The sequence below is a fragment of the Heterocephalus glaber genome, unplaced genomic scaffold, assembly GCF_053883595.1.
Source record: "Heterocephalus glaber isolate CG9 unplaced genomic scaffold, H.glaber_assembly_v1.0 deba00001465, whole genome shotgun sequence".
Taxonomy (NCBI): Eukaryota; Metazoa; Chordata; class Mammalia; order Rodentia; family Bathyergidae; genus Heterocephalus; species Heterocephalus glaber.
The window spans coordinates 4854892-4867345 of NW_028258312.1; the positions used below are offsets into that span (position 1 = coordinate 4854892).

The 12454-nt window shown below is 32.3% G+C and overlaps 1 protein-coding gene across 11 annotated transcripts in view; it reads left to right on the plus strand.

Moving 5' to 3' along the window:
- Tmem232 (transmembrane protein 232) overlaps positions 1 to 12454 on the plus strand; it is a 275760-nt gene that overhangs the window by 34002 nt on the left and 229304 nt on the right. For 10 of the 11 annotated variants that reach the window (XM_087180871.1, XM_087180869.1, XM_087180875.1 and 7 more), the window contains 2 exons: positions 3452 to 3509; positions 3850 to 3985. In XM_087180871.1, coding sequence (XP_087036997.1) covers positions 3867 to 3985 — 119 coding nt within the window. In that variant the 5' untranslated portion in view covers positions 3452 to 3509; positions 3850 to 3866. Of the gene's footprint in view, positions 1 to 1693; positions 1826 to 3451; positions 3510 to 3849; positions 3986 to 12454 lie in introns of all 11 variants that reach the window. The other variant, XM_021255855.2, reaches the window with a different exon arrangement.

Here is a 12454-nt window from a genome sequence, read left to right on the forward strand (position 1 = left end):
GACCCAAGGCAAAATGGAGATATGTTTCTGGATGCCATAGCCAGCTCATGGGCAAGGTGACACTGAGCCTTAAGACAGCTAGAGTTATACTGTAATTATGAAATGATTTTTCCCCCAAAATTATGTAGCATGGTTCTCTACAAGATAGATATTTCTCAGCTTCTATTTTGAACTCCTGAATCTAGGTAACTACCCCAGAATGACTCCTATCATTGCCATTGTCCTAAACAAAACTTAATTTAAAAAATTAAAATAATACTCTTTCCAGTTTTATACCATTCAGAGTTATATTTGTAAGCAATGGTCCTTGTGCAATAATTCTATATATTATTAGTATGTTCAGATTACACACACGATAAGACAAGTTTGTCTTTCATACTCCCAACCAACACCAAATATATTGAACTGTAGTGTCATTGGAAAGTGCTATGTGAGTTACAATGTCTGTTGCAAAATAAACAAGCATTACCAAGAAAACATCTTTGATACAGTCATTTACTATTGTTCTGAAAATGGAACACATTGTTTTATTCTTGGTAACATAAAGTGCTGCTTTATTGGAAATATTTCTTCTCTTGGCTTTTTAACACAATACTTGAAGAATTTCTTGTAGCTCTAACTTAATTCTTTATACTTTACATAAATAAAATTTAAAGAACATTTATTACATTAGACACTACATATTTAGAAATAACATACTTTTGTTTTAGCAGTTTAAAAGCAAATTTCATATGACACATTTGTAAAAGAGTAGTAGAAATTCTTTGTTTTCTTATTTCTTTGGAATCATACTGTCATTGCTTGGTTTATTATTATTGCTACATTCCAAAGTCTTTGGCTTTTCCTGTTAAAAAGTACAGTGAAGCTTGTTTTATCATGAATAAATTATAACAAATTTATGATCAAATTTTTGCTTCGCTAGCTTAGGCATGTGAAAGGAAAAACTAGACGATCTAAATTAGAATAATTATAAAAAAGCATGTTACATTATAAAATACATGTTACATGTAAACATTAAATGTTTACATTTTTCTGATTTAATATACTTTAAGTTGGAGGTGAAAAACTAATCTTAAACATCATAAAATATAAGGAGGCCCTACTGCAATGCTATAATAGTAATAATAATAACTTCTTTACTGATAAATTCAAATTTAGGACTTTACTGAGAATTTATAAAGGTTATTTTTAGAACAGGGTTTAATTTTATTCTGAAAGTTGATGACATTTTAGATTTAATATTTTGATTTTGGGAGAGCAGAATCACTGTAAGTCTTGTTTTCTTTATTTACACCTGAGTGATTAATTCCAGTACCATGTTGGAGGGCCAGGGGTTTAGCTCAGTGACACTGGCAAGGTCCCGAGTTTGATCCTCAGTACCAAAAAACAAAAAAAGAGAGAGAGAGACACCCCAGTATTATGTTGGAAGCATTTTTGAAGGCATTCATTTTTTTCTTCTTAAAAATTTGAGATTATTTTGCTACTGTTTCTATTACTCCAAGAGCAATCCTAAACAATAAAATACATCAAGGGGTGCAAATGGTCTCTTCTTCATAATGATGATACTATTCAAGCAGTTGTTTACAAACTAGTGTCAATTATACATTGTTTCCAGTATTACCAAGATGAGCAAGAAAGGGAGAGTATGCATTTAGAAATGTTTACAGCAATGTGGCATTTTCTCCCCTTCCAGTCTAGGCGGTTCTCTTCATCAGCTTATCAAGTAATTAGCATGTCAAGCAGAAGGTACAAATTATCTACTACTATTATCAGCAAATCCAAAGATCTTTGAGGAACACCTTCAGTGATATAAGATAATTACTCTGTAAGTTCTTGAAAGCTTAAAAATATGACTAATCGTAGTGAACCTTATAAAATATTTTAGGAAACAGCTTATGGTTCTAAGTCCATGTGAATAATATAACTCACACAAAGACCACTTTGCCTTTAATTTCTCTTCAATAGATTTTTCTCTCTGTAGCTTTTCCTTTCAATTCATTTGACATTAAATGTTTTAAAGTAATTTAAGAGCATATCTTATTCATATTTCTATTTCTAAACTGCATTTCTGAATATGAAATGTGCAGCATTTTGTAAATGGTGAGCTTGATCTTGAAGACATTTTAGTTACTTTGCTTAAACATCTTGTTTGTTTTATATGACAATATTTCTAAAATTTGCAACATTTATTACTAGATTTATCAAATTAACTCTGCATATATTTGTTTTTTGATTATTGTTCTTTTAGGCTGTCTGTGTGAAATACATCTTGTCATGCATTGTTGATAGGAGTTTGTGATTATGTTCCTGAATGCTTCTTAAGGTGGAAATGTCCAATGTAGTGATGTTAGCTATTAAAGAAAACATGCCACTGAAAAGATTAATCATGCCTGGGAAGAACTTATATTTTACATTAAATTTAGTCCCCTCTGAATGAGAGTCCTCCCTGTGTGTAGCTTAGCACATACCCTAATTTAGGATATGTTTGGATTACATTCTTGTGCATGTGAATTATTAGAAACAGACCTTGCTATATATTATTACCAATTGTTAATGACACTTTGCATTTATAATCCATTTCCTGATGGATATTTTACCAGAGCCCCTTAGATCTGCTTTCCAACCTTTTCTACTTTGCCCTATGCCTTCCGCTTCTAGCTTGGTTTAGCTAATGGGATGGATAGGCAGCTGATAAACCAGAGTGTGTGTGGAAAGTGAGATCTTCTTATTCTCCAGTTCCCTCAGATTGGTTGTATCTCTCAAATCAATAGTGAAGCATTTAATTTTATTTTTGTAGGAAAAAGGTTTAATTGGAAAGTTAGAAGAAAACTAGGAAAGGACTCCAGGTTAGGGTCAGACTAGCCCAGCTGCAAAGGCCCAAAACCAGCTTTTTATTTCTTTATTAAGACATGTCTGTAGTACATAATGTTTACATTCCCTGTGGGGAGTTGGTACATGTATGTAAGACATCCTGTTTCTTTTTAATGCCCCTCCCCTCCTCTCACTTCCCCTTCTCTTCCTTTGGTCACCCCATTTGGGTGTATCTTGTTTCCTGACAAAATCTGCTCTGATATAAATCATGATTTTAAAATTTAGTTTTATTAAAAATGGAATACAAAATTATTAAGTATTAACACGACTACCTATTTCATTACTTGATTTTGTTAAATACTCCACTAACCACAAACAGCATGTTCTAGTTTTGGTTATATATTCATAAGATATGCTCAGATATTCTTCAAAAGGAAAAGAAATCTGGATATGAGGGCAAGCTGAGACGACATAATCTGTATGACAGAAAGGGAAGAGCCATAAGCAGAAATAGGAAGTTACCTTAAAATACAGAAGACATTTTGGTCTAATAATGACTGCAAGCATTTATATAAAGTTTCCTATATGCCAAGCTGTATTCTAACCAATTGACATATACTGAACTATTTATTTCTCACAGGAACTCTATAAGAAGACATTATCCCCATTTTACAAGTAAGGAAACAGGCTCAAAGCACGTAAGTAGATCTGTTAGTCTTGTATAATTTATCCTCCTAGCTATTATGCTGTTCTTACAATGGTTTTACTAATAAAACTGGTAAATTATAATAAAGACTAGATACTATGCGACGAATATATCTATAATAGTAACATAATAGAGAACATATGGGTTTTAGCAGCAAGTAAGGCTTGATTCCTGGGTATGAGTTTAAATTTAAATTGTTTCCTAATAAACTGTTCTTAATCCTGATTTTCATTCTTGCTCCCTTTTCCACAAATCAAATATTTGTATTATATGTATTATTTAGTACTGTGAATGAATTTTTATTCTAAAATAAATTTTATATTTTTATTCAGGTTTATGATCTGTAAATATGCCTGTTAACAAATCATCTGCAATTAATAAGTTTGGAGGAATATCTTCTCCTTATCGTGAGGAACTCTTGAAATTTAATTTTCAGAACTCAAGTAAAAATAAGAGTCATAAATCAAGGTAAATAAAATTTGTATTATCAAAGTAGGGAATCCATGTGCATTATAGAGAATTTTGAAAGTTCAGAAACTAAAAAAAAAAATAAAAAATGGGTGATGGAAGGAGAAGGGGGACTATTAGAAAAGAGGAGGGAATCGAGGTGAGGAGTAGAGAGAAGAAGGGTAATGAAAATGATCAAAGTATGTTGTATGCACGTATGAATATGCCAAAATGAAATCCACTATTCTGCATAACTAATATGCACTAATTTTTAAAGTGCGAAAGAAAATTGTGAAAAGAAAAAATAAATCATGCTCTCTAACCAAGGGTAAAAATGTTCAAATGTCCTATATTTTCAATAGCTTCATTCATGATGTTTCATCTATTTTCCAAAACTGTGGATTATGTAATTTCTATATAATTGTATATAGAAATTTATATAATTTTCTTTCCATTTGAAATAAGCATTTTCTATACTCATATAAATTTTAATTTACAGAAATACACAAAATGCATAAGATAAAGTTTTTAATAACTGCTCTAGTATGAAGAATTTTAATTATTTCTTAGTCCTTTCCTATTTTAAATTTAGCCACAACAGCATGTTTTTATATATTTGAAATCATTTTCTTGGAGTAAATTTTCTAAAATGAATGCAAGTGCGACTTCAAAAAACTTTCTTGAAAACTTTACAACTGCAGGGGGCATTTTCTCTAGTTGTTTTGTGTTATATCCTTGACCTAACACCATAACAACCTATATAAATAAAGGAGCGTTTGAGGTTTGAGAAGTTGTTACTCATCCAGACCACTACAGTGAGGAAAGTAGAATTCATAATGTATCATCCACAAAGACTGAGCAGTTTTGCTGTAATTTATATAGCATATGTAAAGTATTTAATTTTATACTGAAGAAATAAAAAAATGGTCAGTACATATAAATGGTTTGAAAGAGTTATATCTTATATTCTTGTAACTCACTTAGTTTTCTTCAAATCTGCTATGTCAACTTAAGATCTTTGCTTACCCCCAGATGCATCTACACATGTTGTGGGATAAATGTGTTAGTTTTGGAATATGTGCTCATAATTGAAAAGACTGCAGCCTTAGAAAGTTCATTTCTGCTCATTCTCTTTATTTCACTTTTTCTTATGTTTTGTCATTACTAATTTGCCTCTGGGGAAATATTTCTGCATATTTTTGAGATCTAGGAGAAATATGTCACCCTCTAGAGAATGTCAGCATTTATTTTTCTGTAGGAACCTGTAAATGCTTCCAGTAGTGAACAACAGAAACTAAATTGATTGCCTGAGTTTTCTTGACCAACAGTCTGTGTGTGTCTGGAGGTTAAATCTTGAGATCATAATGTTAACTGAAGTAACTCAAACACACAAGCTTAAATATCACATGGCTTCTCTTAAATGAAAAACTCAATACATGTAGAAAGTACAAAATAAAAGACAGATAATAGTAAAAAAGAGAAAATAAAATAAAGGTAATGTAATTCATTATGGACAATGTATCTAAAAGCGTACCTTGATTTAGTTAGATTTTCTTACTTGTTTTATATGTTCTTTGGTCTATTAGTCTGGTTTTCAGTCTGTATATATGATAATTAACTTTATAAAGTCCTGGAAGATAAATAAGGGAATCCGATGCTGGAAAAATAAAAGGGGGTAGAGGGAGGGGGGGAAAGGAAGGGTATTAAAATGTGTTATATATATGTATCAATTCTTTAGAGTGAATCTAATCATTATGTATTGCAAACATGTAATAATAAAAGTAAAAAAAAAACTATATTAGGGTCATTCTCAGCAACAGACCCCTGTTTTTATTAAGCATGAAAATAGGGTTCTATCTAGCTTCTTGGGGATAGGGAGAGGGGAGTGTGCTCAGTTCTGATTCTCTTTACCTTGGATATTTCATCAGACAATATAGAGATATTATACTGTAAGTTTCCCATACCTTGACTATCCTGGGCTCTTTCTACCACATAGTCATATAGAAAACACACTTGCTCTTTTTCTGTGAACCTTTTCATCAAGAGAAACCAGATGTTAGACGTGAATCAGGGTTCTATGTGCATTAGGAATATTGCTTTGATTTCTGTTATCTGTATCATGAATATTTTCCTAAGCATCATATTCAATGTCCTTCACTTGTTCTTCCTCATGGGAAAATGAGTTTTTGCAGTTTAAACCTAGGGCTTTATGCAGATTCACTGAATTATGCACTGAAGTCTACACACTTCTGGGGCAAAGAAAAAAATCATAAAAATTTACAATGAATTACTGGTTCAGAGCATATTATTTTGTGATAATTTCTTTGATAACTAAGATTATTATTATATAAGGTTTCCTGTCTTTTTGCTTCTTTATCTCAGAGATGAAAGAGGCAAAAGTTTTGAAGACTCACATTAAGTATACACATTTATTTTAACTGGCTAAAAAAATGAAATGGAATATGAAACATTAGGAAAATTTAGTGAAACAGTTAGATCCTTTTATACCTTTTTTTCACCAAAATTTCTTCAGTATTTTTTATATCTGGGAGAATGTAGTTTTTATAGCTTCCTGAAATGTTAATAAGCCTGAAATTTTTCCTTTTTATTAATGTTCTTGACATTTTTATATATGTAAAATATTCTTTACAAATACATGCTCTAAATATTTAAAAATATTCTATATATCCATGTAATATATTATATATATTTTTATATACACATTTATAATACAATTTGTATACACATTTATAATACAAATGGATTTTAAATTTGTGCTGCCAGTACCAAGAAAAAAACTTTTCTAGACTTACATTCTGGCCATTTGTCTGCTTGATGAGTAGTCTTTGTCTTTTTTTAATTTGAATTATTATAAGCCTTTAAATGAAATTTAAATGATTAGGAACTTGTAATTGGCCAGTTCATTTCAGCTTGAGATATCTACACTTGTGACATTTGGTGTTGGTTACAGAAGACATAGCCACAAAAAGAGCATTTTAGGAACTGGATAACCATACAGAGCTTGAAGACTTTCAATACATTGCAGTGTTATTTCCTTTAGGATTTATTGTTCCAAATGTGAGATGAGCAACTACTCATGTGATTGTGTGTACACAGTAAGTAGTCTTGCAAGTGCTTGGAAAGCGCAGTCCTCATATATGCTGGTTTATAGCAATTCTGAATCTTGGACCACATCTTGACACAATAATTAAGATAATAATACTTTACTCAGAATACACAAGATCAATGGAGTGAACTAAAGAAGAAGTTAAAATTTGGCAAGAAACTTTGGTGCATGACCAATCTTATCACTAAATCACAACTTGCAAATTTGCAACAAAGAGACATAGAAGATGTGGCTGAATGAGGGGCATATTCTCTTCTTTCTTGTGTCTGATACATAGTCAACCATTAAAGAACACTTTGCTTAGCTTTTCTTGCTGCTGGATGTGGTCATAGACATAAATTGGTCAGTTATGTGTAGCAGAAGTGTTGTCCATGAGTGGCATTTTGTGCTCTTTTAAGAGAAGTAATATATCACCTTGTTCTTCCCTCTACCACTTGCTTTAAGTTTGCAATGGAAATGTGATTGCATCAGTTACAGCAATGAGATTCATTTTCTAGAACAAAGCCTGCACAAAAAAGCTGTGCTCCACAGCTTTGGTTGCCATGTCAGCTTTATTCTCTTGCCAGATGATTTATGGGGCAACTGAACAGGATTAGATTAGTTTTGGGATTTTGATCTAGTTAGGATAGTAGAGAAAGTTTGGTTGTGATGACCATTATCTAGGGACTTACATGCTCAAATTGAATTCTGGAACTGGCTGATACTTATGGTTTTCTAGCAGAAGTCCATTATTATGGAAAGAAAACAAACATTGCCAAAGTTCTACTCCATTTCCTACTTGAAATATTGTTATGCTTACATTACTGATGAGCTCTTTGAAGGAGTGTCCTTGACTTTATGGGAATTTTCCTTTATGGCATCAGGGAAAGATTAGCACAAAAATGCACATTCATTTTAAGGCATTTTTAATTTTATTTAATGCACATGTAATAATTATACATATGAATGGAATACAGCGTGATAAATTCATACATATATACAATGCATAATGTTCCAATCAGAATAATAAGCATTTCTTTGTGGGGGAAACCCCTGAACTTCTCTTTTCTAGTTGTTTTGAGATATATAATAAAATATTGTAAACTGTAGTTACTTTAACTGTGCTATAGACAGTAAAACTTATTTCTCCTCTCTGTATTTTGGTACCATTGTCCAACCTTTGCTTGTCTCTCAAACTCCCCTCCCCTTTCTAGCCTATAATGACCACTATTTTCTTCTCTACTGCTGTAAGATTAGCTATTTTAGCTTCCACATATGAGTGAGAACATGTGGTATTTGTCTTTCTGTGCCTGGCTTATTTCACTTAATATAATGTACTCTAATTCTATCTATGTAGTGAGAAGGCTGAATCATATGGAACTTCTAATTTTAGGTTGTTTTTTTTTCAGGAAATTACAGTTTCCCACAACAGCTGTGCTAGTTTACACTCCCCCATGGTTTATAAGAATTCCTCTTTTCTCACATCTCTGCCAGCATTTGTTTTTTTTTGTTTTTGTCTTTAAAATATAATCATTCTTACAGGGGTAAGATAAATATCATTTTGGTTTTAATTTGCATTTCTCTGACAGTATGCATTTTTTATATGCTTGTCCATTTGTGTGTCTTCTTTTGAGAAATGTATATTCTTATCAATTGCCCATTTTTAAGCTGTATTGTTTTTTGTTATTTGGGTTATTATATATTCTTGATATTAATTCTTCATTGAATAGTTTGTAAATGTTCTATCCTTTTCTGCTGATGTCTCCACTTTTGGTTGTTTTCATTGTAATGCAGAAAATTATGAGTTTGATATAATGTATTTGTTTATTTCTTTTGTTGTCTGTGCTTCTGCAATCTTTTTTTTTTTTTTTTTTTTTTTTGGTACCAGGGATTGAACTCGGGTCCTTGCGCTTGCTAGGCAAGCTATGGAACCACTGAGCTAAATCCCCCGCCCAGCTTCTGCAATCTTATTCAGGAATCTGTGCCCATACTAGTGTCTTTTCTTCCAATAGTTTCATGGTTTAAGGTATCACACGTAGATCTTTAATTTTTTTTGTTGCTTTTGTGAGCAATATTTATTGATGAGACTATCTTTCCTCTAATGTGTGTTCTTGGTTTCTTTGTCAAAAATTACTTGGTTGTATATATATGGATTTTTGGGCTTTCTATTCTGTTCCATTGGTATATATGTCAGTTTTTTTCCACATATTTTAGGATGAATCTTATCAATCACTGATTTTTCACTTCCATGGGATGATAGGAGAGAATACAAAGATAAAATACTTGAAGGAATTTCCCTAAGCAAAAGAATACAAAGAAAGTTTGTTTTTGGTAGTTAAAGACGACAATTGGAATACTCTCATGTCAACCAATTAACCCTTATTGAGATTAACAATTACATTTTACAAGAGATGATTTTGAACTTTGGAATGTTGTTATTTTTAAGTGAGCTTCTTAGGGACAACCTTGAACTGACCATTGACTATTACCAAATGCAGAATAAAATGTTTACAAACATTAGACCCAACATTTAGAAAACGAAATAGGTTTTTATTATTCTAAATATTTTCAGCATTCAGTTTTCTTCTAAATAGCTTTTTGCTCATAATTCATGTTTGTCAACAATATACCCTCTCTTTCTCTGTTTGGAATTCCCTTTATTAGTAACTGCTAGGTCAGAAGACTTGCATTTTAAGGTTAATGATATTACTGTATTCCATTTTCTAAGACTGAATAAAAATTTGAGATTCAAAGATATGCAAAGACTTATTAAAGGACTATATCAAACCATTTATATTTTTAGAAATGAGTATGATGTCTCTATTTCTGGTTTCATACCATAAAGCCTCAATCATGGAGGTATCAGGGAAAAAAGAGGATAATTTCAGAACCTGACTTAAAAAAATCCAAGTCCAAGTTCAGTAAGTAAGTAATATATTAAGGAATAATAAATTAAGGGGGTGTGTTCATAGAATACATTTCTACACATGCCCATATCATCAACTCTTTATTTATGTCCTTAAGATTAATAACTTTGTCCCTGAATTCCTCATTCATTCAGATGTACTATTTGCATATGAAAAGAGTCAGCCCTTTCTTTTATCCTACTGTTGCCTCTGGTTTTTAAGAGAAGCTATGTTAATTGTTATTTGAAATTTCCATTTATCTTATTGTAGCAAAAGTGTAGCCGATATTTAATGTTTTGTTTTTTTAATCCATATATTTATAAAGTCTGAAATCTGCATTCTGATTTTGTCTCTCTAATGAAACTATTCTCTTAAAAGTGTCCAACTGAAATAGATTAGAAGATGCACAAACAACTCCAGACATACTCAGCTACCTCATCTTTGGCAAAGGAGCCAACCACTCTCACTGGAGGAAAGATAGCCTATTTAATAAATGGTGTTGGAAAAACTGGATTTCAACCTGCCAAATATTAAAACTAGACCTATATTTATCACCATGCACTAAACTAAGATCAAAGTGGATTAAAGATCTAAATATTAAAACAGAAACACTAAACTTGCTGGAAGATAAGTTAGGTAGAACTCTTGAAGACATTGGCATAGGAAAAGACTTTATGAACAAAACCTCAGTAGCACGGGAACTATCACGAAGAACTGGGATCTAATCTTATTAAAAAGCTTCTGCACTGCGAGAGGAACCACTAACAGAGCTAAGAGACACCCTACAATGTGGGAAAAATTTTTTAGCAGCTGTACCTCAGACAAAGGACTACTATCTAGAATATATAAAGAACTGAAAAAAATCAGACCCTCCAAATTCAAAGACCCATTTCAAAAATGGGCATCTGAAATGAACAGATATTTCTCAGACAAAGAAGTAAAAGCAGCAAATAAACATATGAAAAAATGTTCATCATCACTGATCATTCGAGAGATGTAGATGAAAACAACATTGAGATTCTACCTCACCCCAGAAAGAATGGCTGCTATCAAGAAATCAACCAATAACAAATGCTGGCACAGGTGTGGGGAGAAAGGAACCCTTCTCTATTGTTGGTGGGAGTGCAGACTGGTGCAACCACTGTGGAAATCAGTATGGAGATACCACAAAGAACTAGGACTGGAGGTCCCATTTGACCCAGCTATTCCCCTGCTGGGTATCTTCCCCCCCAAATTAAAAGAATCATACCACAGCAATATATGTGCACCCATGTTTATAGTGGCACAGTTTGTAATAGCTATAGCTTGGAAACAGCCCAAGTGGCCATCAACTGGAAACTGGATAAAGAAAATGTGGTTTTTCTATAAAATGGAGTACTACTCAAAAATAAAGAATGAGAAACTAGAGACATTTATAGCTAAATAGATGCATATTGAGGCCATACTTTCAAGTGAAATAAATAGGACACACGTGTAAATACCGAATAGTATCTCTAGTGTGAGAAACTGAAAGTGTAAATAAGGATTGAAATGATTAAAATGAATAATTGATAATTTGAAATAGCAAGAAAATTCCAAAGGGGTAGGGGAAGTTGGAGGGGAAGTGGAAAAGAAAGAATGGAAAGGAAAAATTATGAGAAAAGAAAAAAAATGGAAATGAAGTATGTAAATAGGGAAGGGTGGAGGGGGTGAAGGGCACACAGGTAATGGGGAAAAAATAAGAACCAAGATACATCATGTACAGGTACAAGCATCCAATGATAAATGTAAACGTATACCTAAAATGTAGCAATAAAATAATTTAAGCAAAAAAAAAGTGTCCAACTGACTTTCACAACATTAACTCTAAAGATGTTTTTGTCTTTCTATATATATATACTTTCAATGACTGTTTTCATTTTAAATTTATTATTCTTTGATATCTCCATCTAGAAATTTTTATTTATGTGAAACAGGCCTTTTTTCCTGCATTCAGTACTTACTGTGTCCTCTCCTACACATGCCAGAGATAAAATGGTCAAGTTACCAGATTAAAGTTTTCACACTACTGTAAACTCTAAAAGGTTAGGGAATCTGGCTTTGTATCAGTCAATTATTTGGCAAACACTGATTGTGGGTTATGGTGAAGAAGAAGCTTTCTAAAATTTAAACTGCTTTGTTGTCTCGAACCAACTTTTAGCAAAGTCTATCTCTTGGCTCTACATGACCTTTCAGTGTCAATATCAGCTAATTAAAACATCAGCCAGTAGCCAAGCTCCTTTGAGGGAGGCATCTGAGTCAGACACCTATTGTCACCCAATCAGTAATGGACAGAGGGCAGGGAACCATATTGCCCTAGTATAGGACTTAGACCCACTAGTTCAGCAGGAAATTTGAATAATGAACAATTTTCTAAGAAGGGATTCATATAACAAATTGAACATATATCTGAATTCTACTGTAGTGCTTTCCTGAATAACCTTCTACCATATTTACTGT